Source organism: Chlorocebus sabaeus, chromosome 27 (assembly GCF_047675955.1).
Source record: "Chlorocebus sabaeus isolate Y175 chromosome 27, mChlSab1.0.hap1, whole genome shotgun sequence".
NCBI lineage: Eukaryota > Metazoa > Chordata > Mammalia > Primates > Cercopithecidae > Chlorocebus > Chlorocebus sabaeus.
The window spans coordinates 44,988,561-45,012,728 of record NC_132930.1 but is presented as its reverse complement, the minus strand read 5'-3'; the positions used below and the strand labels follow the sequence as shown (position 1 = coordinate 45,012,728).

Genomic DNA, 24,168 nt, shown 5'->3' with positions numbered 1-24,168 from the left:
TTCCAGAAAGTGGTGCTGATTCACCCTTTCCCCCCGGCCGCCACCCTCTCCTGCCTGTTTCTTGTAAATGACCACAGCATGTGCCCGAAGGATGGTGCTGCCGTCACCCCCACCTCCCCTGCCTCGCGCCAATGTCTGTGCTAATTTGATAAATGACAAAACGCAATATAAGAACAATGTGTTGTGTCCTTAAGGACTTCTAAAATGACCAGGGAACTTGAACGCTTTATTTTTAGCAGACAGAGGTCTGGGGTTTTTGTTTTTGTTGTTGTTGTTGTTTTGTTTTTTGTTCTGAGACGGAGTCTCCCTCTGTCTCCCAGGCTGGAGTGCAGTGGAGCGATCTCGGCTCACTGCAAGCTCCGCCTCCCGGCTTCACGCCATTCTCCTGCCTTAGCCTCCCAAGTATCTGGGACTACCCGTCACTGTGCCCAGCTAATTTTTTGTATTTTTAGTAGTAGAGTTGGGGTTTCACCGTGTTAGCCAGGATGGTCTCAATCTCCTGACCTCATGATCCACCTGCCTCGGCCTCCCAAAGTGCTGGGATTACAGGCGTGAGCCACCGCACCCGGCCAGAGGTCTGGGTTTTAATCGCCTTGTGGTGACCTTGGCATACTCAGGACAGCTAGAATCTGACCAGCAACCTCCCAGGTAACGGCTGGGGCTGGACGTACTCACTTGCTGGTGCTCCCAGGAGTGGACTCACGGTGCTGGAGTGGGGCACCGGAACCACTGCCCCATGCTCCTCCTTTAAGGAACACCCCACACCGTCATGTCTTTATGAAGAGTAGAGAAATAGACAAATGCCAGAGCCGTGAGTGCTGTGAGCCCGATCACCATCCAGCTACTGTCTTGGTGCGGGTGGCGCTGATATCAGAATACTACGATGCTCCAAAGTGAGGCCCCCAAGTCTCTGGTTCTCCCCAGTTGGGATGTATTTGCTTGGTCGACACTATGGTGCAAGATCAGACAAAGCATTTTAATCCTCAGCCCGGGTTTCCTTCTGGATTTTTGTGAGCCAGAGCGTGGAGTGCAGAGCTAGGGCACCCTGGCCCAGGCCTGAGGCCCACCTATCTGCAGCTTCCCTTCGATGCTGGGAGTCCTTGGCTGTTTCTCATAAATGCCCCGGAACACCCAGGAGGAGCGAGTGCAGGCATCTCACACCATGTCCTCATCCCTCCCGGACTGTCTAGACTGGGTTTCATTCTGGGTTTTCATTCTCACATTGAGACAGAATTAAGAATCAGCATCTCCAGCTCGGGCCTCTTAGGACCAGCCATTACAGCAGCAGCCAGGGCCTCGACGCTGAGCCAGGCAGAACTCAGGTCTCAGGTCGCACTGGCTCACGGGATGCTCATCTGTGCTGCCGTGTACCCCTCTGAAGTAGGTTCTGTGTGCTAGATGAGGACAAGGAGGCCCAGAGAGGTTAAGGAACTTGCCCAGGGACACAGCACACTATGCAGGTGGAGCTGGGATTTGAATCCCGGCAGCTCCTGCATCTGGAATCTCAGCTGTTCGGTTGACATCTCACCATATCAGAAGAGCAAACATCTCTTTGTAGAAAGGGAGAAAACTAAACGCTGGAATACAGGCTTTCCAGCTGCTCTGGTGCTTCCAGCCAGTTTGTTTCCAGAGCGCTTTTGGGGGTTTTGTAGGCAGATGTTGAGGGTCTTGCTTTGGACTTGATATCCCACTGGATGCCCTCGAAGGAATGATGTAACCGTTCACTTTAAAGTTGCGCATATTCACAATATGCAGAAACGACATCCTTTGCAAACAGTTAACATTGTAATGACAACTTTTAGATGTCAGCTTTAAAATATATGAGAGCTACATGGTTTCTCAAAGCCCTTCCTTGGTGGCTGTGAGCTGCACTGACCCAGCAGGCAGGCCCCAGGACTGACCAGGCCAGAGGGGCTGGGGCTGCAGGGGGTTCCTCTGTGATACTAGCAGGGAGGGGCTGGGCCAGCCAGGTCAGGGGAGGCTGTGGGCTGCTCCCTCTGAAACCACGCATGGCCTCCACGTGGCCCTGGCACTGGAGGGGAAGCTTATGGGAGGAATGCACTCGTGCTCAGGACAAGGACTCAGGGCCTCTGAGCTGGTGATGACCAGCAGGTCGTCCTGAGGGCGAGTGTTCCTTTCCCCACCTGGCAGAGATCCCTCGGCCCTCCATAGAACTCCAGGGCTTCAGCTTCCTGGGGCAGGTGTGTGTTGGGAAAAGAGACAGTTCTTTCCTTTCGGGAACACGCAGGCTCTCCTGCAGGGCTGGCCTTGTTCACACTGTGGGGAGACAGGCACCGAGGACCGTGAGGGCATGGAGACCCAGAGGAGTGGGGGAGGGGGCTGGGAAGTCTCGAGCGGGGCTGGAGGCACCGACCACAAGGACCTAGTCTGTCCTCCTGGGAACCTTCGGCCCCCAGCACAGAGTCTAGCACACAGTAGGTGATCACACTTTAGACCCTTCCTGATCTATACGCCCAGTGCTGGAAACAGCCCACTGGAGGACAGGAGGGGCTCAGGGACCACTCCTGGCAGGGTCACAGAGGCTGGGCATCCTAGCGAGGGTGGAAGGCTGGGCAGCCCCTCAGGAGAGCCTGGCTCTTGTCCTGGTCAGCGCCCTTTTCCCAAACTTCTGTAAGGAAAGTCCACTCACCAGCAGGCCAGGGGCCAGAGCTGGAGTCTGTCCCAGGAGCCTGACCCACCAAGAGTTGAGTGAGCCACCCCAAGTGTGTGCTGAGGCCTCGGTGCCTGTGTCAGGTGGTGGTGCGTGTGTGGAGGGGGGTCCACCTGGGGCCTGAAGGACGTGGAGATGGTCCCCTCTGCCGCTAACACCGCCTCGCCCGTCCTCCCCCAGCATGCGGCTGCGACCTGGCCGAGGGCGGCTTCTTCGTGCGGCAGGGCGAGTACATCTGCACGCTGGACTACCAGAGGCTCTACGGCACCCGCTGCTTCAGCTGTGACCAGTTCATCGAGGGTGAGGTGGTGTCGGCGCTGGGCAAGACCTACCACCCCGACTGCTTTGTGTGCGCCGTCTGCCGGTGAGTGAGCGGGCACCTGGCCTCCGCTGCCCCGGCCTCTCCAGGCCTTTCTCCTTCCCTCCCTCCCTTGCCTTCTTCCTCCTGCTCCCTCCCGTGATCTGCCCTCTGCATCCTGCTGCGAGGCTGTCCCAGGGCCCACAGTCTACACCCTTCTGTCGTGGTGTGTCCAGAGGCCTCCTCTCAGGGAGCTCTGCCAGGGCAGGGGTGGGCTGCCCCGCGTTGGGTCTGGTGCATGGCACAGAGCAAGCAAGCAGTGAGCGCTGGCTGCGGAGACTGGGTCCTCGCCCGGGCAGCAAGACTGCACCGGCCCTCCTCTGCCTGCACCTCCTGGGGCTGAGCAGGGAGGCCTGAAGGCAGCCTTCCCACGTGGTCCCTACCTCCCCCTTCCGTCCACAGCCCCTGACTTGTTCCTCCCAGAGGAAATGTTCTGTTTCTAGAAAACAAAGAATAAAAACATGAAAAACAGTTTATTTTCTGTTCTGTACTCCCTGTCTCACCACACCCAGTTTGCAGGGGACATTTTCAATGTTGTTTCCAAAGCAGTTCCCTGTGGTTACAGCATGCGCCAGGGACAGAAATGGAATCTTTGTCAGAGGATGCTAAGGACAGGAGGTGACGATGACAAGGAGTATTTCTAGGGAGAGTCGCGCTGTGTCATCGTAGCGTGACCTGGGTCAGACTTCTCCCAGGGATCATCTGAATGTTTGATTTTTGTGTACGTAGCTTAGAGATGAGGGTTGACATCTCACAGTTGGTTTGAAAGATCGCCCCTGGTTAATCTATTATTTTTAAAAATAATAACAGACAGCCCTGGTCATGTTGGAGTCACTGGGACTGGACTTGTCCAGCTACCGGCAACAACAAGGAAACTGGACACAATATATGAAACAACCATATCCAGACTCTGGGGCTGAGAACTAAGAGAAGGGAACAAGTTAAGTGACGCGAGGCCTGTGATTGCCCCAGCTTCCTTCCTGGAGGCAGTTTCTGGAAGGCTAGCGTGGGGTTGGGGGAGAGATCCAAGGGGAGTGTGGCATCGTCCTGAGGCAGGAGACAGTGACTAGAAAGACAGGCACAGCTGGAACTTGTTGGGCACGATGCCAGAGGGGTGGGAGCACAGCGGACAAGAGCACCGATCTGCACAGGTGCCTTGGAGTCTTTGACCAAGCACGAAGCCCTGTAGTCATAGAGGAATTTCACACAGTGGGGCAGAGCATGACCAGGTGGCTGCCAGTGAAACAATTCCTGGATTTGGGAAACATCCGAGTCCTGTCCAGGGCGGAGATTCCTTGTTGAACCCCAGCGTGGACACAAAAAGGGTCATGTCTTATCCAGAAGACAAAACAGCCCTAGAGTGAAGGCTACAGTGAACCTGCTCAGCCAAAGCAGAAAACGAGCCTCAGAAAGATCACGCTGGCTGGGCGCGGAGGCCCACACCGGTAATCCAGCACCTTGGGAGGCCAACACAGGAGGATTGCTTGAGATCAGGAATTGGAGACCAGCTTGGGAAACATAAAGAGACCCCACCTCTATTTTTTTGATTAATTATTTTTTTAAGAGATCGTGCGGATCTGCAAATAAACTGTCTGCCAGAGCAAAGCCCAACACTTTTCACGAGAAGATTTTTAAAAATCCAGCATTCAACAATGTAAAATTTATAAGTGTTCAGTGTCCAGTCAAAACTTGCTGGTGACGGCTAGGCACAGCAGCTCATGACTATAATCCCTCCACTTTGGGAGGCTGAGGTGCGAGGATCTCTTGAGGCTGGGAGTTCGAGATCAGCCTGCGTGACATAGCAAGACCCTGTCTCTACAAAAAATTTAAAAATTAGCCTGGCATGGTGGTGCATGCCTGTAGTCCCAGCTACATGAGAGGCTAGGGTGGGAGGATGGCTTGGGCCCAGGATTTTGAGGCTGCAGTGAGCTATGATTGCACCGCTGCTCTCCAGCCTGGGTAATAAGCAAGACCTTGTCTCTCAAAAAAAAAGAAAGAAAGAAAGAAAGAAAAATTACTAGTTGTATTAGGTTGTTGCAAAAGTAATTGTGGGTTTTGTCATTAAAAGTAATCGTAACAAACAGCAACCTAATAAAAGGAAACTAGGAAATGTGACCCAAACCCAGAAGAAAAGTCAGTAACAATAGGCCCAGAAATGACAGGAATGGTAAATGAGCCCATAATGACTTTAAAATAGCTACTGTAAATATGATTAAGTATTTTAAGGAAACATGAACATAAATAGGAGAGTTATGGAAGATATAAAAAGAAACCACTGGTACTTGTAGAAATGAACAATACAATGGCTGAAGTGGAAAATCTCCTGAAAGGAATTAGAAGTAGATTGGGTATTTTGGAAGAAAATATCAGAAAACTTGAAGACACAGCATTAGAAAGAATTCAAACTTAAGCAGAGAGACAAAAAGACTGAAAAACATGAAAAGCCCCTCAGGGACCTGTGGTTGTAGATCTATGTCTCTATCTAGGTGGATAAGGGAGACCAAAAAGTACTTAAGGAAGGAATTGCTGAACATTTTGCAAATTTGATGAAAACTGTAAACACATGGATCCAAGAATTTCAATGAACATCAAGCAGAATAAACACATCAGAATCTACCAAATCTATCCTAATCAAATTGCTGAAAACCAGTGCTAAAAAGAAATCTTAAAAGCAGCCCGAGGAAAAAAAATATTATTTACAGAGGAACAAAGGTATGACTCCAGACTTCTCATCAGAAGCTATGTAGGCTAGAAGACAATAGAACAACATTTCTTAAATGCTGAGAGAAGAATATCTATCAAATAATTCTAGACTAAGCACAAAAGACTTCCAAAGCTGAAGGCAAGACTGCTAAAGGGCATGGGATTTCTTTTGTGGGTGATGAGATTGTTCTAAAATCGATTATGGTGATAGTCACACAACTCAGAATATGCTAAAAGCTGCTGGATTGTACATTATATTGTATGCGAATAAAATGTCAAAACTGTTACTGAGAAACGAAGGCACTATAAAGACTTTTTTAGACCCACAAAGCTAAGAGAATTTGTTGCCAGCCAACCTGCACCAAAATACACTTACAGGAAGTTTTGTGGGCTGAAGGAAATGCAAAATGAGAACCCGTAAAAGCAAGCCATCAGCTGGCAGAGAGCGCCGTGTTAGTATGAGTTCAAGGGTGAGCCCTCACACCTGTGTCCGATGCAGCACTGCTCTACAAAATATGGATTATTTACAAAATAGTGATTATTCACAACTCAATAATAAGACCAAAAATCTTGTTACAAATGGGCAAAAGAGGCTGGGTGCAGTGGCTCACACCTGTAATCCCAGCACTTTGGGAGGCTGAGCCGGGTGAATCGCTTGAGGTCAGGAGTTCGAGACCAGCCTGGCCAACATGGTGAAACCCTGTCTTTACTAAAAATACAAAAATTAGCCAGGCATAATGGTGGGTGCCTGTAATCCCAGGTACTTGGAAGGCTGAGGCAGGAGAATCACTTGAACCCAGGAGGTAGAGGTTGCAGTGAGCCAAGATCACACCACTGTACTCCGGCCTGGGTGACAGAGGGAGACTCTATCTCGAAAAAACTTTTAAAAAAATGGGCAAAAGAGTTTAACAGAGACAACTATAAACCAAAAAGAGATTGAGGCAGGGCTCAATCCAGGAGAGATTTATTTAGCCAAGGTTGAGGATGTGCCCAGGGTGAAATGCAAGCCACAGGAGCACTTGCGAGCTGTTCTTTTTCCAAAGGGGGTTTGGGACACTTCGGTATTTAAAGGGGAAAGACCAAGAAGGAGAGAAAAAAAGGGGGAGGAGGACCATGAGGCAGATAGCCTCAGTCTTTATAGTTAGATTTCATATGCTAATCAGAGCCTCAGTAAATCTATGTTTTACATGTGAAAAGAGGGAGTGGAGGAAACAGTTAAGACGAACCCTCTGTAAATCCACATTTTACATTTGTCATACGCCATTCTGTTTTGCATTTCACATGTGACATGGGGTTGTGAAACTACAGCTCTCAGGAAACAAAAGGAAAGCAGTTTTTGCATAACTCAGTTCCCAGCTTAACTTTCCCTTTGGCACAGTGAGTTTGGGGTCCTGAGATCCTATTGTCTTTCACACTTCACTAAAGAACACATACATATGGGCCGGGTGCGGTGGCTCACGCCTGTAATCCCAGCACATTGGGAGGCTGAGGTGGGCAGATTGCTTGAGGTCAGGAGTTCAAGACCAGCCTGGCCAACATGGTGAAACGCCATCTCTACTAAAAATATAAAAATTAGCCGGGTGTAGTGGCAGGCACCTGTAATCCCAGCTACTCAGGAGGCTGAGGCAGGAGGATCACTTGAACCCAGGAGACAGAGGTTGCAGTGAGCCAAGATTGTGCCACTGCACTCCAGCCTGGATGACAGAGCAATAGTGTGTCTCAAAAAAAAAGTATATATGTATACACACACACACACACAAATGACCAACACCATACGTGAAACAATGTTTATCATCATTAGTCACGGGGTATGCAAATGAAAACAGCAAAGAAATGCCATTACACCTCCATTAGAACGACTAAAGCTAAAAAGATGGACTGTGGCAGGTGCTGGGGAGGATGCGAAGCCAGAGGAGTGCCCCTCCAGTGCCGAACATGCACTGTGGCCGTGGAAACCGGCTTGGCAGTTTCCGATAAAGTTAAATACACCCTGAGCACATGATCAGAAAACCCGTCTTCTGCATTCACCCAGAAGGAAAGCTTGCATCCGCGGAGAGGCTAGTTGGCAACTGTGCTTAACAGCTTTATTTGTAACAGCCTCAAACTGGAAACAGCCCAGAAGCCCCCCGCAGTTGCATGGAATGGCTATTGTGGTTTGTCCATGGGACGGACACTGCTTAGTCCTCAAAGGAACAAAGGATCGACATGGGCAATAGCACGGGTGAATCTCAAAAACACGACGCTGACAAAACACCAAAGACTACGTGCTCTGTGATTCCACAAAAAAAAAAAAAAAAAAAAAAAAAAAATCTAATCCACGGTGACAGTGATAGTCACAGTGTCTGGGGCCGTGGTGACAATGATGATCCTGGTGCCTGGGGCCAGAGGTCACAGGCAGTGTGATTGTAGACAACCACAGGGGGCTTTTTGCAGTGGAAAGAATGTTCCATTTCATGATGTGGTGGTGGCAGCTACACGGGTGTGTACATTCGTCACAATGTACCTCAATAAAGTTGAGGAAATAAAATCATAGATGCCATTGAGTCAGCCCCTCTCAGGCCCAGGCAATATGCCAGAGCTTCCCAGGCAGGATGTCCTGTGGGCGAATGAATGTGTGAATACAAACCTGGAATGCAGGAGTTCTCTGTCCTACTTTATAGGTGAGAAGCGTTTCAGAGAGGCTGAGTAACTTGCTCCGGGTTACACAGCCAGATATTCGCTCCAAGCACATCCAGGGATGCGGAGGGGCTCCTACTCTGTCTCAAGATCTCCCACGACAGGGAGGGTGCAAGACACTGAGACCCAGGGGGCAGCAGACCACAGCACTCACACAGTGGCAACATGGGCATGGGAGAGCCGTGCAGGCTCCTGGGCGGCGAATGGGAGGAGAGGGCCCTGGGCCCAGCTCAGCCTGTATTTGTCCTGGATCCCCAGGAGCAGGTACTGGCCCAGTGGGAATCCAGGAACACACCTGCTGCATGGACCAAGGACACTGAATGCCAGCCCCACAGGTGGGGGCTCTGGCAGGCCTTCAGCAGGGGAAGGCACGGTGGTCTCTAGCTTCAGGGAGCTCCATCTGGCAGGCCCTGGTGGGAGGCCAGGCAGGGACTCGTCAGGAGAGAGCAGACCAAGCACGGCCCCCTAGGGGAGCTTCAGTCCTTCACTTATTCACCCATTCATTCATTCAACAATGCATCTATGGTCTCTTCCCTGAAGAAGACAGGTGAACCCAACAAAGATGTTTGAGCAGGGGGCCCTTTTTTTTTTTTTTTTTTTTTTTTTGGAGTCTCACTCTTTCGCCCAGGCTGGAGTATAGTGGTGCAAACTTGGCTCACTGCAACCTCTACCTCCCAGTTCAAGTGATTCTCCTGCCTCACCCTCCCAAGTAGCTGAGATTACAAGTGCACACCACCACACCCAGCTAATTTTTGTATGTTTAGTAGAGACGGGGTTTCACCACACTGGCCAAGCTGGTCTCAAACTCCTGACCTCAAGTGATCCTCCCACCTCAGCCTCCCAAAGTACTGGGATTACAAATGTGAGCCACCGCGCCTGGCCACGCAGGAGACTTAAGGGGCACCCATGGTCTGACACTTCCACAGGCTTCTGCCTGAAAAGTACCTGGTTCTCTGGCCAGGCTCAGCTGGGGAAGGAAAGTGGCCCGGCGGCTACTGGGAGCTTGGTGGCAGCAGGTGTCGAGGGCAGACATGGCAGCATTCTCAGGCTGTGCTTCTGGCCCTGTCTGCAGGTGGCCCGGCCTGAGCTTGCTAGATGCAGCTACTTGAGCCATCCCTCAGTCTCCAAAGACATCCCCGGGCTGCAGGAGGATGGGCCGGCTCTCTGCGGTCCCTCACCCAGCCTTGCTCCCGGCACTTGCTGCGGAGGCAGACTTTAAGGGGGTGCCAGAAAACTCAGTAGTCAAGTAAATGATATTTTAATGCAAAATTTTAAAAAATTGAAATAAATGCAAAAACTCCATTTAGAGCAGAATGGCAGAATTTTAGATAAAGACAGGATCCAATCGTCCAGCATCTTCCTGTCTACGAGGTGTGCTTTTAAAGACACTGCCCTCTTCGCGGCCCAGGTAGGTAAGTCGTGGAACTTTGAAGCCAGACAGGTCTTGGTTTGATTCTGGTTGTGACTCGTATCGATGTGTCCTTGGAAAAGTTACACAGCCTCTCCGAACTCCAGTTTCTCGCACATAGAGAAGACATGAAGCAAATGCCACCTAGGTTGAATGGCGTGGGGTTATTCATGAGGCATGCCTATAGGGCGTCTATCACAGTAGTAGGCCCTGGGCACACAGGAGATGCCCAGTGGGTATAGCTGCTGCCCTTGCTGCTGAGCCAATACGAAGAAAGCATCCCATGTCACCGGGAAGGCAGGGTGGGCTGGAGGCGCCGGTGGCATGGCATGTGTGCCAAACACTGGGCTGGCCCTCAGCTGGTCCTCACCACCGCCTTAGGCGCTATGATTCTGCCTGTTGGTACGGATGAGGAAACTGAGGCTCAGATGTCAATGACTACCTGAGATCCTATTGCGGGGATGCAGCAGTGCCTGGGTGGAGAGGCCCTGCGTTGCGTCCTCAGCCTGTGAATGGTCCCTTTGCAAAGCCCTGGGGAGACATTGGTCCTGGTCTCCTGCTCTGAGGCAGGGCTCCCCCAGAGAGGAGCCGGAAGGTAGGCCTGGCTGGTAACGAGCTCTCTTGTTTCAGGCTGCCCTTCCCTCCCGGGGACCGTGTGACCTTCAACGGGAAGGAATGCATGTGCCAGAAATGCTCCCTGCCCGTGTCGGTGGGCAGCAGCGCACACCTGTCCCAGGGCCTCCGAAGTAAGTGGGCACTGAGTGGGGGTGCTGAGTGGGGGGTGCTGAGTGGGGGATACTGAGTGGGGGTTGCTGAGTGGGGGGTGCTGAGTGGATGGGTGTGCTGAGTTGGGGGGTGCTGAGTGGGGGGTGCTGAGTGGGGGGGTGCTGAGTGGGGGGTGCTGAGTGGGGGCGTGCTGAGTGGATAGGTGTGCTGAGTTGGGGGATGCTGAGTGGGGGGTGCTGAGTGGGGGGTGCTGAGTGGGGGGTGCTGAGTGGGGGCGTGCTGAGTGGATGGGTGTGCTGAGTTGGGGGATGCTGAGTGGGGCGTGCTGAGTTGGGGGATGCTGAGTGGGGGCGTGCTGAGTGGAGGGTGCTGAGTGGGGGCGTGCTGAGTGGGGGGTGCTGAGTGGGGGGTGCTGAGTGGGGGGTGCTGAGTGGGGGCGTGCTGAGTGGATAGGTGTGCTGAGTTGGGGGATGCTCAGTGGGGCGTGCTGCATGGGAGGTGCTGGGGAGGGCTTAGCAGGGGGGTGCTGAGTGTACGACATGCTAAGTGGGGGTTTGCTGGTTGTGGGGGGGGGGTGCTGAGTTGGGGGCGTGATCTCTGCAGTGCCCAGGGACAGGGCCTGACAAACAGGGACCCAGAGCAGCAGCAGCGGCAGTGAACCGCTGTGGATAAATGTGAGGAGGCAGCCAGGGATGGAAGTTTCTGGGGCTCTCGTGCCGCCAAGCCTTTGCACTGGCTGTTTTCTCCACCCCATGTGTCACTCCTGCTCTCCCATCTAATGCCCACTGATGCTTTTGCCCGGCTCTAGCACATCTCCTCCAGGAAGCCTTCCAGGTCTCCTTCGGGTCTTTTCCCTCTGACATTCACTCCCCTCAGCTCCCCTCTGTTAATTCCAGGCTACCTGGGACCCCTTTGGACCCCCGAGAACCCATAGAAGAGCACTGAGCTCTGGGCTCCCGCAGTCAGGGGCCCTTGGGTTCACTGCTCCACCTCCCAGGAGTTAGGCCTGGTGTGTATGCAGTGGGGGCTCAATAAATGCTTCTTGAATTAGGAAGCAGGAGGTTGTTAGTGTGAAAAAAACAAATGCCAGCCAAAGTGTCAGGGGTTTGCAGGTGTGGGGCCAAGTATCAGCAAGAAGGGGGCAGCCAGGTGGCCTTTCCCAGCTGGGGTGGCTCTGCTGGGGCATGAGATGGCACACAGGTTCTGGGAGGGGAGCCTGGCACACCAGGACCCACTGCTGCTAGGCACCTGCTGCAGAAGCCCACTCTGAGCACTGTGGTCACTGTCATGTCCCCAGAGGCAGGGCCACGTGTCCCCAGACGGAGGAGAGGTTTCTACTGATTTCTGGAGTCAGCATCTTGCCTGCAATTAATTTCCTCTCCTGTGTCAAATGCCTCCTTTCTCCCCCACTTTGTCTGCTGTGTTGAGAGTGTCTATAGAGGCAATTCCACTTCCAGCTTTCCAGGAGTGCGGCGTTGGCCCTGGGAGCTGACTATAATTTGACTCTGTAAAACGAAGCGAAGCCTGCATCCCTTGGGATGAAGTTCGCAGCAGCACCGGGTGGGGAGGGTGCTGCTTTGGGACTTGCTAAGAAAGTCCTCCATTCAAAAATCTCTCTCCAGCTGGAGCCTGGATTGATTGAATTTTTTTTTAAACGTAAATGTGGTTTTATTTAATGCCTTTTATCCATCTTTGAGAATTTGGCTTCACAAACAGTAGTACTGTTAAAATGAAATTCAGATAGTAATCAAAAGCTCTATGGCAAATTTTAAAAGGGGGAGATCAGTTTTAAACAGTTTGTCCAACGCTTCCTGGCAGCCAAATTAAAAAGGGAAACATGGGCTGGGTGCGGTGGCTCACGCCTGTAATCCCAGCACTTTGGGAGGCCGAGGCGGGCAGATCACCTGAGGCCAGGGGTTCGAGACCAGCCTGGCCAAAGTGGTGAGACTCCAGCTCTACTAAAAATACAAAAATTAGCTGGGTATGGTAGTGCCCACCTGTAGTCCCTGCTACTCAGGAGGCCGAGGCAGGAGACTCGCTTGAACTTGGGAGGCAGAGGTTGCAGTGAGCTGGGATTGTACCACTGCCCTCCAGCCTGGGTGACAGAGTGAGACTGTCAAAAAAAAAAAAAAAAAAAAAAAAAAAGCAGGGTTGGGGGGATGGAAATATGACCAACCACAGAATCACTGTCTGAGATTTTTTTTTTTTTTTTTGAGGTTTTCAAAAATACCCTTGGCAGAAAGACTCTGCCCTCTCCAAATGTAGATTTATTTTGAAATATCAAATTTGCATTTTCAAAGAACAAAGCTCCCAGGACCCCTAGACATCTAATAATGTAACCTGCCCCTTCCCCCGACCTGTGATGAGAATCCTGAGCTTAGAACCATTTCTGCACCTAGAAAGCATTGAGCAGCAGTCCTGGCTCCTGTGTGGATGTCTGCAGTCTTCCCAGTCCGGCCTGCTTTTGTTGCCCCAGCAGCTGTGCCTGGAGGAGCTCTTCTGCGGGTGCAAGAGTGCCCTGTACCTGGCAGGAGTGGGTGTGCTGGGTGCTCAGTGTCCGTCAGGGGGCGGAAGTACCGAGGGGTGGGCCAAGGCCTTTCAAGTCCAAAGCAAGTGAGCTCACCCCGCTAGGGCCAGAGGCTGTCTAAGGAGGTGGCCTTGGCTCTGAAACTGGAGACACAGGCTGAATTACAGCAGGTGGGTCTGGAAGGGGGAGGGTGCTACAGGTGAGAAGAGAGTGCAAAGACTGAACACACCTGTGAAATGTGCTGGGGGCACCCCCCAGACCCATGCAAGTGGACGGGGCTGCAGCGTGGGCACCCCCAGACCCGTGTGAGTGGACGGGGCTGCAGCATGGGCACCCTCCAGACCCGTGTGAGTGGACAGGGCTGCAGCATGGGCACCCCCCAGACCCGTGTGAGTGGACGGGGCTGCAGCATGGGCACCCCCCAGACCCGTGTGAGTAGACAGGGCTGCAGCGTGGGCACCCCCAGACCCGTGTGAGTGGACGGGGCTGCAGCGTGAGCACCCCCCAGACCCATGTGAGTGGACGGGGCTGCAGTGTGGGCACCCCCTAGACACGTGTGAATGGACGGGGCTGCAGCGTGAGCACCCCCCAGACCCATGTGAGTGGACGGGGCTGCAGCGTGGGCACCCCCTAGACCTGTGTGAGTGGACGGGGCTGCAGCGTGGGCACCCCCCAGACCCATGTGAGTGGACGGGGCTGCAGCGTGGGCACCCCCTAGACCCGTGTGAGTGGACGGGGCTGCAGCGGGGGGGTGGGGAACAGGAATGGCACTGAGACAGTAACACCAGATGGCAGCTTCCTCCAAAGCCACGCCATGGTGTTCTCGGTACATCTGGAGGCCATGAGGAACCACAGATGGTTGTGGAGTGGGGTAGAGTCCAGTCAGTCCGGAATGTAGGAAGCAGCACCGTCTGGCTGGCCGGCTTGCCGGGTCAGGGGACCGCAGGGCGTGGCCTCACATGGCTGCCTGTATGGCTGCCCTTCCCTGGGGAGGGGAGAGTGGCTGGCTCTTGAGGCAGAGCTCAAGCTTGAGTCCCGTGGCCCTGAGTTTCCCTCTGCTGCCCCAAGCAGGCCACTCAGGAACAAGAAATCCTTTAGGGTGGGCCACACAGGCTCCTTCCAGGAGGAGCAGCCAACACCCTGCAAGCCTCGGCTTCTCCACCATCTCGTTGGGGGGTCCCCTGTGTCCCTGAAGCTCTGCTCCTTCCCGTGAGCCCCAGCTCTCCAGTGCTGACCCATTGCTGGTCACGAGCCTGCCACAGGTTGGCCCTCCCAGAGCGCGAGCACCGCGTGCCGACCCAGAGGCAGCTCTGAGCCCAGCTACCCGGGGTGGACCCTGCACTCACCACTGGGGGCCGAGGGCAAGAGGTGTCCCCTCTCTGGGCCTTCGATGTGGGCATGGGGCCAGCCAGGGTGTGGGCGGCAGGCTGGCAACTGGGAGAGATGGGCTTGGCCTGGGGAAAAGGGATGACGAGCAGCTCCATCCATGCTGAGAAGACCCCACGTGTACTTCTTGGGCCTGGCTGCCGTGCTCTTTAGCTCCACCCCCTCGACCTGGGGAGGCCCCACTGGAGTGAGGGATGAAGGGGCAGGAAGGTGTGCGTAGTCCCAAGGTCCCGGGCCCAGGGATGGGGCTTCAGGGTCCTCCATTCTTCCAGCGACAGGGTTGACCACCTGGCCTGTGGCACGTGGAGTCCCTGTGTTCTCTGCTCCTGCAAGGGTAGTACTAAGAGGGTGGGTGCCCGGACCAGAGCCCCTGCCCCCTTGCTGGCTGCCTGGGAAACAGGAGAGCCTTGGGGTGAGGCTGGGGGGTAAACCCAGGAGCTCCCGCTGCTCCCTGGCTGCTTAGGAAACAGGAGAACCCCTGGGTGTGCCTGGGAGGTAAACCTAGGATCCTCGCAGGAGCCCCCGCCCCTCTCTGGGCTCATGGCAGGCCTGTGTCCCAGTCTAGTCCTGACCGCAGTGCACTGGGGCTGAACATGAACATGTCTTCTCTTTTCCAGCGACTTTTCTTCCTCGGTACAGGTTCGTAAATGAAACTGCAAGGCAAGTTCATGGAGTTTCAATCACTTTCAAGTTTTGGAGCTCGGTCAGAGTCCTTGTTTCCAAAACTCAATCTCAGATTTGATCTAGAATCTGAGACTCCCCCTACTCCCCTGCCCCCGGTTAGACCTGAGGTGCTGCAGTGGGGGTCTGGCTCCTGCACCTGCACCCCCTGAGCTCCCAGCTGAGGCTCCAAGAGGCTGCCTGGCACATCCTAGCCACCCCCCACCACAACCACCCCCACCATGACCACATCTGGTGGAAGAGGGAGCATTTTGGGGAAAATAGGAAAGCGGAAGGTTCTAGGAGGGTCATGCTGTTGCTGCTGATGGCAGTGCCAACCAGGATGTACGGGCACGTGGCCAGCAGACATTGGGGTGTCCTGAGGCCCCTTCTGCCCTGCTAGGGACATTCTGCCACTGACAGCTCTAGTCCACAGCCTGTGTCACACAGGACTCTGAGCTGCCATGTGCAGAGCCCACAAAGAAATATGGAGCTCCAGATGTGTTTGGAAAGTGAGGATGTGGTTTCCATGGCAACACTCCTTTTGCACCTTGCTCTCATCTCCACGTGTACTGCTGATAGGAGAATGAGGGGGCCGAGGCAGGTGTGAGGTTGGCATCCCCCCTGCAGCTTGGAGCTCAAGGTCAAGGGAGCTTCTTGGCAGGGGAGGGTGCCAGCCAATATGGTAGGAGGCAGAGTGGCGGAGATGCCCGCAATGGCATCCCAGAGGAAGCAGGCCTCCCGCAAGGGGCCCACCTGGTGACAACAGCAGTGGCAGTGAGAGCAGAGGTGGGCCCACCTCACCAGTCAACATGTGTGCATTTATTCACAGATCACACACGCCCTCACTCCACAGGCACAGAGAAGTGATGTGACTTCCCCAGGTCACAGCCAGTGAGGGGCAGAGCTGGGATCTGACCACTGCTCTCTGTTGCCTGTCCTCTGGTCACCACACAGCCCTGTGTGCTGTGCTCCCTTGACATGCAGACAAGCCAACAGAGGCTCGGATCAGGGATCTCAGCTCCAGTACCATTCACATGTGGGGCCAGAGAGCCCTTTGGTGAGGGCAGCTGTCCTGGCAAAGTTAGCATCCTGTGTCCACTACCGACTAGATGCCTGGAACCCTCTCCAAGTTATGACAGTCATTGCCAAATGTCTCTTGGGCAAAAGTGCCCCACGTTGAGAGCCACTGCCACTGACCTTTGCAAAATGTGCCTTATCACCTGCTAAGTGGGGGGAGCCAGGAGGCTGTCTGGGCTGTGCGTCGTCTGCCTCTGCAGAGACAAGGGACGAAGCGTGGCGAAGGGGGTGATGTGGGGGTTGCCTCCTGGACTTGAGAAGGGTGGAGGCATCCTCTCACTTTGGTTCCCATTCATTCATTCATTCATTCATTCATTCATTCATTCCCCCACGTGTCTCTCAAGCCCGCAGGCTGTGCTGGGCACCCAGGGTCCTGAGATGAGTAAGAGGCCCCCCTTCCCTTGGAGTTTGAATCTGCTCTCTGGCTGTTTTCCAAAGTAGCATGTGAATTTGCACAGCGTGGTCACTTAGGAAATCCTGAGCTTGACCAACAGCTTTGTGAGTGTTCGTTTGTTTTAATTGTTAAAAACAATATGACTCAGGTCTCTGCCAAAAGAAACTAAGGAGGCCATGCACGGAAGCAGCCTCCGCTGAGCTCTTACCACGCAGCAGGCCCACGCGGGGTCTCGCCAATGCTCACTGTTCACCCAGGACGCAGAGGCTTTGGGCCAGGTCTTCTGTGTAAATTAGCACTGGATCTGGGCAGGCTCCAAGTGCGGAGGTGATTGCTCCACCCCATGATGAGGAAATGGGGGCTCCCGCAGGAGGAACACGCTCCGTGTGACCCAGCGCCTAGTGGGGGCCAGGATTTGTACCCAGCGCGTCAGGCCCTGGGGCCACCTTCTTTCCATCTTGGGTGGAGGTGTCCTTGGGCGCGAGGGGTCCCTGCTTGGTCTGTGAAGTACTCAGGGGCTCCTGCAGGTGGCAAGGCCCTGTTTGTCAGACACCCTCTTCCTGCCTGTCCATCACGGGGTCCGGGGCCTGCCCTTGTCATGCCCCCAACACACAACCACACCCTTAAACACACGCAGACACACACTTCCACAAACACACACTCCCACACAGACACTTCCACAAACACACACACACACTCACATGCAGACACACACTTCCACAGACACACACTCTCACACAGACACACACTTCCACAGACACACACACACTCAGACACACACTTCCACAGACACACACACTCTCACACACAGACACACACTGCCACAGACAGACACACCCTCACATGCAGATGTATTCACACATGCAGACACAAACACATAGATAGACACACTCACGCACCAGTCACACACACTGACGCACATTCAGCTATGACAGGTGCAGGTCCCTGGAGTGAGGGCGTGTATGATCCGCGAATCAATGCACACCTGGGCGGTTGACTCAGTGGGCCCCGCTCTGTCGCAGTTGCTGCTGCTGTTGTCACCAGGTGTTCACCTTGCGAGAGGCCCTTTCCCTTGGGGATGCCGTCATAGGTGTCTCTGTCACTCTGCCTCCCACTCCCCACCCCTGACCTCATATATTCACAGGAAGACTCACGGGAAGACTCAGGTGACATACAAATGCACACAGTCCCATAAGATGCATCCACATACTTACAGTCACACGCTATGCACACAGATGCACACGCACTCACGCGCATTCCGCGCAGGCTCATGCACCAGGCTCTCCCCAGCTCCCCAGCCTGCTCCACCTGCTCTGCCAGGGGCACCCCTGCCTGCAGCATGCCCATGTTGCTGGCTGTGGAGCCCCTGGTGTGGTGGCTCATAGGGTGGAGGGACTGTGGGCCACTGGCTCAGAGCAGGGCCAGAAGCTGGAAGCCCTGTGCATAAAGACCAGGCCCTAGGACACGCGGCAAGTGACCAGGGCAGGCACGGCTGGGAGGGACAGAGAGGGCACCAGGAGGCCAGGCAGGGGCCCACGAGGCGGGTGGCCATGGGGTGGAGAGTGCCAGTCACCGTGGGGATGACAGGAAGAGAGAAGGTGGGTTTGGCTGGCCGGGTGCGGCAGGAGGGCTCCCAGGGCTGACTGGGTTGGGGGCTGGGGGCTGGCTCAGCCCTCTCTAATGCGGTCCATTTCCCTTCGGAGGGCACATCGAGTCACAGTTGGGTTCAGCCTGGCACGTCTCTGTGCAGGGAGCTGACTCCACTCTCCTGCAAACCAGGGCCTCTGTTTCTTCATCTAGGCTTCCCTGGCTCACAGCCCAGGCTGCATACAGTCAGCGCTCAATGCATGCAGGATGAAACTTCCCCAGTTGCCTTCCCCGTGCTCCAGAGACTGCTGTGTGAGAGGCTCTTCCCAGCTGCTCGTCTGCCCCGCCCCTCCGGCTGCCCCAGGGGCCTTCACGGAGTCTGGAGAGCAGGGGGCCTCCCCCACACCTCTCACAATGGTGGGGGTGTCCGTGTTCTTTTCTCTTTCTTCCAGGTTGTGGGGGCTGCGGCACAGAAATCAAGAACGGCCAGGCCCTGGTAGCCTTGGACAAGCACTGGCACTTGGGCTGTTTTAAGTGCAAGAGCTGTGGGAAGCTCCTGAACGCCGAGTACATCAGCAAGTAAGTGGGAGGAGGGCTCCAGTGAGAGCCTCCGCTCAGGCGTCCCTACTCTGCGGGGGTCCCGCACTCTGCACGTGTCCCAGGCACCACCCTCTCTGCGTCTCTCCTATTCCTCACGCAGCTACTCTTGTCCTGCCGCCGGGTGAGAAGCATGGCCCAGAGCCTAGCGAATCTGTCCTGAAAGCCTTGTGTCCCCCTTCCCTGGCCAGCCCTGGCTTCTCTAACGGCATTTGCAGCTTCCAGCTCCTTTTTTATGGATGAGAAGCAGAGCTGCCAGGGCTGCCAGGGCTGAGTTTTTGAAGTGCCTTCCCTCTCCGTCTCAGTCCCCCTCCACCATCCCCATGGGATCAGCTGCCCTTTCTGGCACCTGGATGTGCTGCAGGAGGTGAAGCAATGTCAGCAGAGGCCAGCACGGGGATGAGGAGAGGGTCTGACCATCCCAGGTGTCAGGGCTGGGGCCCCGCAGCCACGCACTCTGTCTTCTGCAGGGCGGGGGCCCCTGGGACGGCTGCCACCGGCACCAAACATGTCCCACAAATGTGCAATCAAGTTGGGGTGGTGGCCGGTTTGGGAACCGGGTAAGCCTTCTGGGAAGATCATGGCCTTGAATGGAGGCAGCTCAGGGCCAGCAGCTGGGGGTGGGTTTTAACCCTGGTGGGGTTGGGGACCTGAGGCAGGCAAGCCTTCTGCATGGCGCAGGTGAGGGGCGAATATGTGGACGAGCTGAAAGAGGGCAGCTCCTCTGAGCGCAGAGGGCCCCTTCCTGGGAGCTAGAGGGTCTTTTGTCTACACCGTGCTTGTTCTCAATGCCCAACGGGAGCAAAATCATCACAGGAATTGAGGGAGATGAAAAACATCCTGTGATAAAACTACACGGAGTGAGGCGCACACACACACACACACACACACACACAGATGCATGCACATTCGAGCGCGTGTCACACGGAACCTGAATCACGTCCATGGATGTGCCCATGTTCACTTCCTGGCTGAGAGTGTATACTAATTCTGCATCACCACTGGGGGAAACTGGGTGAAGGGTACATGGGACCTCTCTGTGTTGTTTCTTACAACTGCTGTGGAATCTGCAATGATCTCCAAGACATCATTTTAAGTAAAACCTCCAAACCAAGGTGAGCTTGCACCCAGGGTGAGGGACCTGTGGGGTGCATGAGTTTCCCCGCCTGTGTCACAGTCAGCCAGGGACCGCCCGGTGTGGTGCACGCAGCCCCGTGCAGGCGGCAGGCCCCTCCCGCAGCGTTGGCAGCTCACCCACACCCTGCATGTTACTTAGCAGCCTCCAGAGCTGTCCCAGAATTGACGAGGAGGGCGTTGGTGTTGCCATGGAGATGTTATCTTTAACCTCCCATTTGCTGCAAATACACCCATTTGTGGGTTATTACAGGAGTCCTGAGGTCAGCGGCATTTGGAAGTAAGCCTGAAGACTCATTTTGTCTCCCTCTCACGTGGAAGGAAGGGCTGCCACTCTCTCTCAGCGGCGGCTCAGCCCAGCTGTGGGCCACTTCCAGGCTGCAGCCAGAGAGGGGCACCCAGGCCCAGGGCTCATGACCCCATATCGTGGGGACCTAGCAACAGTACAGAGGTTGCAGGAAAAGAACGTGAGCTGGGGTCTAATCCACGACAGCCTGACAAATCCTCCCTTCTGTAGCAGCTGTGTAAAAACTCAAACCAAATTTGGAACACTACAGCAACTTCAGTGATGCTGGAGAGGGGCGCGTTGGAGTGGCAGGCACCCCACTTTGTGCCAGTCACCCCCCACACCTGCTGGGTGTGACCAGGGCTGGGAGGACAGCCCTAGTTAGTAATGACAATGGCTTCAGCCACCTTGGAAAGGGCCTGCCATTCTCTTCATTCGTCCTTACTATTATTTCCCCCATTTTGCAGATGAGGAAGCTGAGGCTCAGAGAGGTTAAGGGACTTGCCCAGGGTCACACAGCTGGGATGTGGCATTTGAGTGCAGGCCTGTTCACTTAACCACGGCTCAGCAGCACCTCCCCGCACCGAGTGTGGCCACTGCTGACCTACCGTCCCCGCATCTGCACAGCCATCCCTCCTGGCATGTTGATCTCTTAATAATCATGAAAACAGGTGTGAAGATCATGATGACAGGAGCTGTGCCAGGATGACCCCGCAGATGCTTTTCTCTATAGCTCATTTATGCAGGCTCAGAGGAAGCCACTGCTAGAGGTGCAGGCCCAGGATGACGGGCATTCAACACCAATTCCCTGAGCCCTGTGCTCCTGGCACATGGCAGGCAGCTCGCACGTGTGCGTGGGGACAGGGGACGGACACGTCTGTGCAGCCCTCCTGCTCTTTCCTGCACTACAGAAGGCCAGGCCCCTCCATGTGTGGCCAGAGTCAGCCTTTGTCACCCCCTCATATTCCGGGGCTGTGATGCAGGGCAGGATGCAGGGGGGACAGTGAAATCTCGTCCTAACCTACAACACCCTCACCTGGGCTTTCTGTCATACTCCAACCCCGTCCCCAATGTGGGCGCCCTTACTGTCCCCCCTTTTTGGCTCACAGCTGTCTGAGGTGCCCCAGATGTTGAACTTTGAATGGAAGGAGCCAGAAAGAAGAGCCAGGTCTGCAGAAGCAGTTCTCATTTCCCAGAAGCTGCTGCTGTCGGCCCCTCCCACCCACTGGGCAGGTGGCCTGGCCTGCGCTCCTCAGTTTCTTCGTCTGTGAAATGGGACCATTGTCGTCCTATTTCTCATGGGGCTGGTGTCTGTGTGAGCCCAATGACACGGTCTGTTGGAGGCGTTGTTACCTGAGCAGGAGAAGGTGGACATTCTTCCACTTTGAGGGCAGACCTTCTTGTTGGTGAGGGTTGTTAGATCTCAAGGGTCTTCGGGTGACCCTCGCCCTGTGCTGACTGCCTGTCTCACTGCAGGGACGGCCTGCCCTACTGCGAAGCTGACTACCACGCCAAGTTCGGCATCCGCTGTGACAGATGCGAGAAATACATCACGGGGCGTGTGCTGGAGGTGAGTGCTGTGGGCCGGGCCCCCGCCCTCCCTGAGCTAGGGCCTAACCGCACCCTGGGAGTTGACTGGGAGATTTGTGTGTGTTTGTGCAAGAGTCTGTCTGGCTGCAGCTTCGCCTCGCTACTCCTGCCAGCTCAGCCACTGGACGCCAGCTGCCCAGGGCCTGCCCAGTGCCATCTCCTCCAGGAAGCCTGCCTTGTGATGCTCTCTTCTGTGCCACTTGACAAATTCAGAGCATGTGGGAAGTGCTTTGAGATGTTTTGGCCCAACCGTTTGCTGTCTCGATTGGGACTCAGAGGCACGGACGATGGAAGAGAGCACACAGCAGGACCTCGTCCCCACAGGAGGTGCAGCGGGGTCACCCGGCAGGCAGGGCAGATAGCAATTATATGGGGGGAGCTTCTGAGGTGCTGATAGCGTTGTGTTCCTTGGTCTGGGAGGTAGTCATGTGGCCGTGTTCCCTGTGTGAAAATTACATGTTATGCCCTTTTCTACATTTTGTTCAATAAGATAAATCCCATGGAGCAGCCAGGACCAAAACCCCACCCTCCAGATTCACAGACCCCCCCACCCCTCCACCCTGCAGCCCACCCTCCAGATTCACAGACTCCCCCACCCCTCCACCCTGCATCCCACCCTCCAGATTCACAGACTCCCACCCCTCCACCCTGCATCCCACCCTCCAGATTCACAGACCCCCCCCACCCCTCCACCCTGCATCCCACCCTCCAGATTCACAGACTCCCACCCCTCCACCCTGCATCCCACCCTCCAGATTCACAGACTCCCCCCCCACCCCTCCACCCTGCATCCCACCCTCCAGATTCACAGACCCCCCCACCCCTCCACCCTGCAGCCACCCTCCAGATTCACAGACCCCCCACCCCTCCACCCTGCAGCCACCCTCCAGATTCACAGACTCCCCCCCACCCCTCCACCCTGCAGCCCACCCTCCAGATTCACAGACCCCCCCCTCCACCCTGCAGCCACCCTCCAGATTCACAGACCCCCCCCACCCCTCCACCCTGCAGCCCACCCTCCAGATTCACAGACCCCCCCCACCCCTCCACCCTGCATCCCACCCTCCAGATTCACAGACCCCCCCCACCCCTCCACCCTGCAGCCACCCTCCAGATTCACAGACCCCCCCCTCCACCCTGCATCCCACCCTCCAGATTCACAGACCCCCCCACCCCTCCACCCTGCAGCCACCCTCCAGATTCACAGACCCCCCACCCCTCCACCCTGCATCCCACCCTCCAGATTCACAGACCCCCCCACCCCTCCACCCTGCAGCCACCCTCCAGATTCACAGACCCCCCCACCCCTCCACCCTGCATCCCACCCTCCAGATTCACAGACCCCCCCACCCCTCCACCCTGCATCCCACCCTCCAGATTCACAGACCCCCACCCCTCCACCCTGCAACCTACCCTCTCCAGGTTCACAGAGTCCCCCACCCTCAAGCCTACCCTCTCCGGGTTCACAGAGGCCCCCACCCTGTAGCCCACCCTCTGGATTCACAGAGCCCCCGACCCTGCAGCCCCTCCTTGGCTCAGTGCTGGGTGCTAGTCAGGCAGGTGGACCGTCTCCATCCCTGGATTGGCCCATGGTCCATGGGGGAAGCGACAGGTGACCGGGGGTTCTCGGGAATGGAGAGGGGCTATGCCCAGCATGGGAGTCCCTCTCGAGGAGGTCGGAGGTCACAGGAGCTGGTCTCTGGGAGTTGGCTGGGAGGATAGGGCGGGGCTGGGGATGAGGATGTAGGGAGGGGCACTGAGGAAGGCTTTGGTGCAGGGAATGCCGGGCCGCATTGGAGTTTTAGAGTGCTCCCACTGGCTGCCGCAGAGGCCGATCTGGAGAGGGTGGAATAGTGTGTACCCTTGGCTCCCCTTTCCAGCTCCCACAGCTGGTTCCCAACACCCAAGAGCATTCAGAATGCGGAGGGGAATGGAACCGTGAGCGCAGAGTTGCTTTTCTGGCACGAAAAAGACAGCTGGCAGAGAGCTGGACCTGACCTCAGGCCACCTTCTTTCAAACCCCCATCCAGCAACTCTACCTGGTGGGGGGACAGGGCTGGCCACACTCATCCCAGTCCCAGTCACTGTGTCTCATTCCCCTCCGCTGCAGACTCCAGAAGGGTCCTGGGCCTGCACAGAGCTGTGCACTTCTCTGTGGAGTGGTTCCGAGAGGGATGTCCTCCATTCTCATGGATGGGAGAAAGTTTGCAAAGTCCAGAAAGGCGCTAAGAAGAAAATAAAACCACTGACTGTGCAATTATAGTTAGCCTAACTTTCTGGCCAGTTTTCTTTCATTTTTCCTTTCCGTGTAATCACAGTTGATCTCAAACCATCTGTGCCATGTTGTATCCCAAACATCCCTGTGTTTCCCAACTCGGATTTCCT

The 24,168-nt window shown here is 55.3% G+C and overlaps 1 protein-coding gene across 16 annotated transcripts in view; it reads left to right on the top strand.

The window, feature by feature from the left end:
• The window catches only part of ABLIM2 (actin binding LIM protein family member 2), a 195,310-nt gene that overhangs the window by 59,693 nt on the left and 111,449 nt on the right, over positions 1 to 24,168 (top strand). For all 16 annotated transcript variants that reach the window (XR_012091644.1, XM_073012534.1, XM_037983103.2 and 13 more), the window contains exons 3-6: positions 2,852 to 3,035; positions 10,447 to 10,562; positions 18,629 to 18,755; positions 21,670 to 21,763. Coding sequence is in view for 15 of the 16 variants with exons in the window: in XM_073012534.1 (XP_072868635.1) it covers positions 2,852 to 3,035; positions 10,447 to 10,562; positions 18,629 to 18,755; positions 21,670 to 21,763 (521 nt within the window). In the remaining variant the exon portion in view is untranslated. The remainder of the gene's footprint in view (positions 1 to 2,851; positions 3,036 to 10,446; positions 10,563 to 18,628; positions 18,756 to 21,669; positions 21,764 to 24,168) is intronic.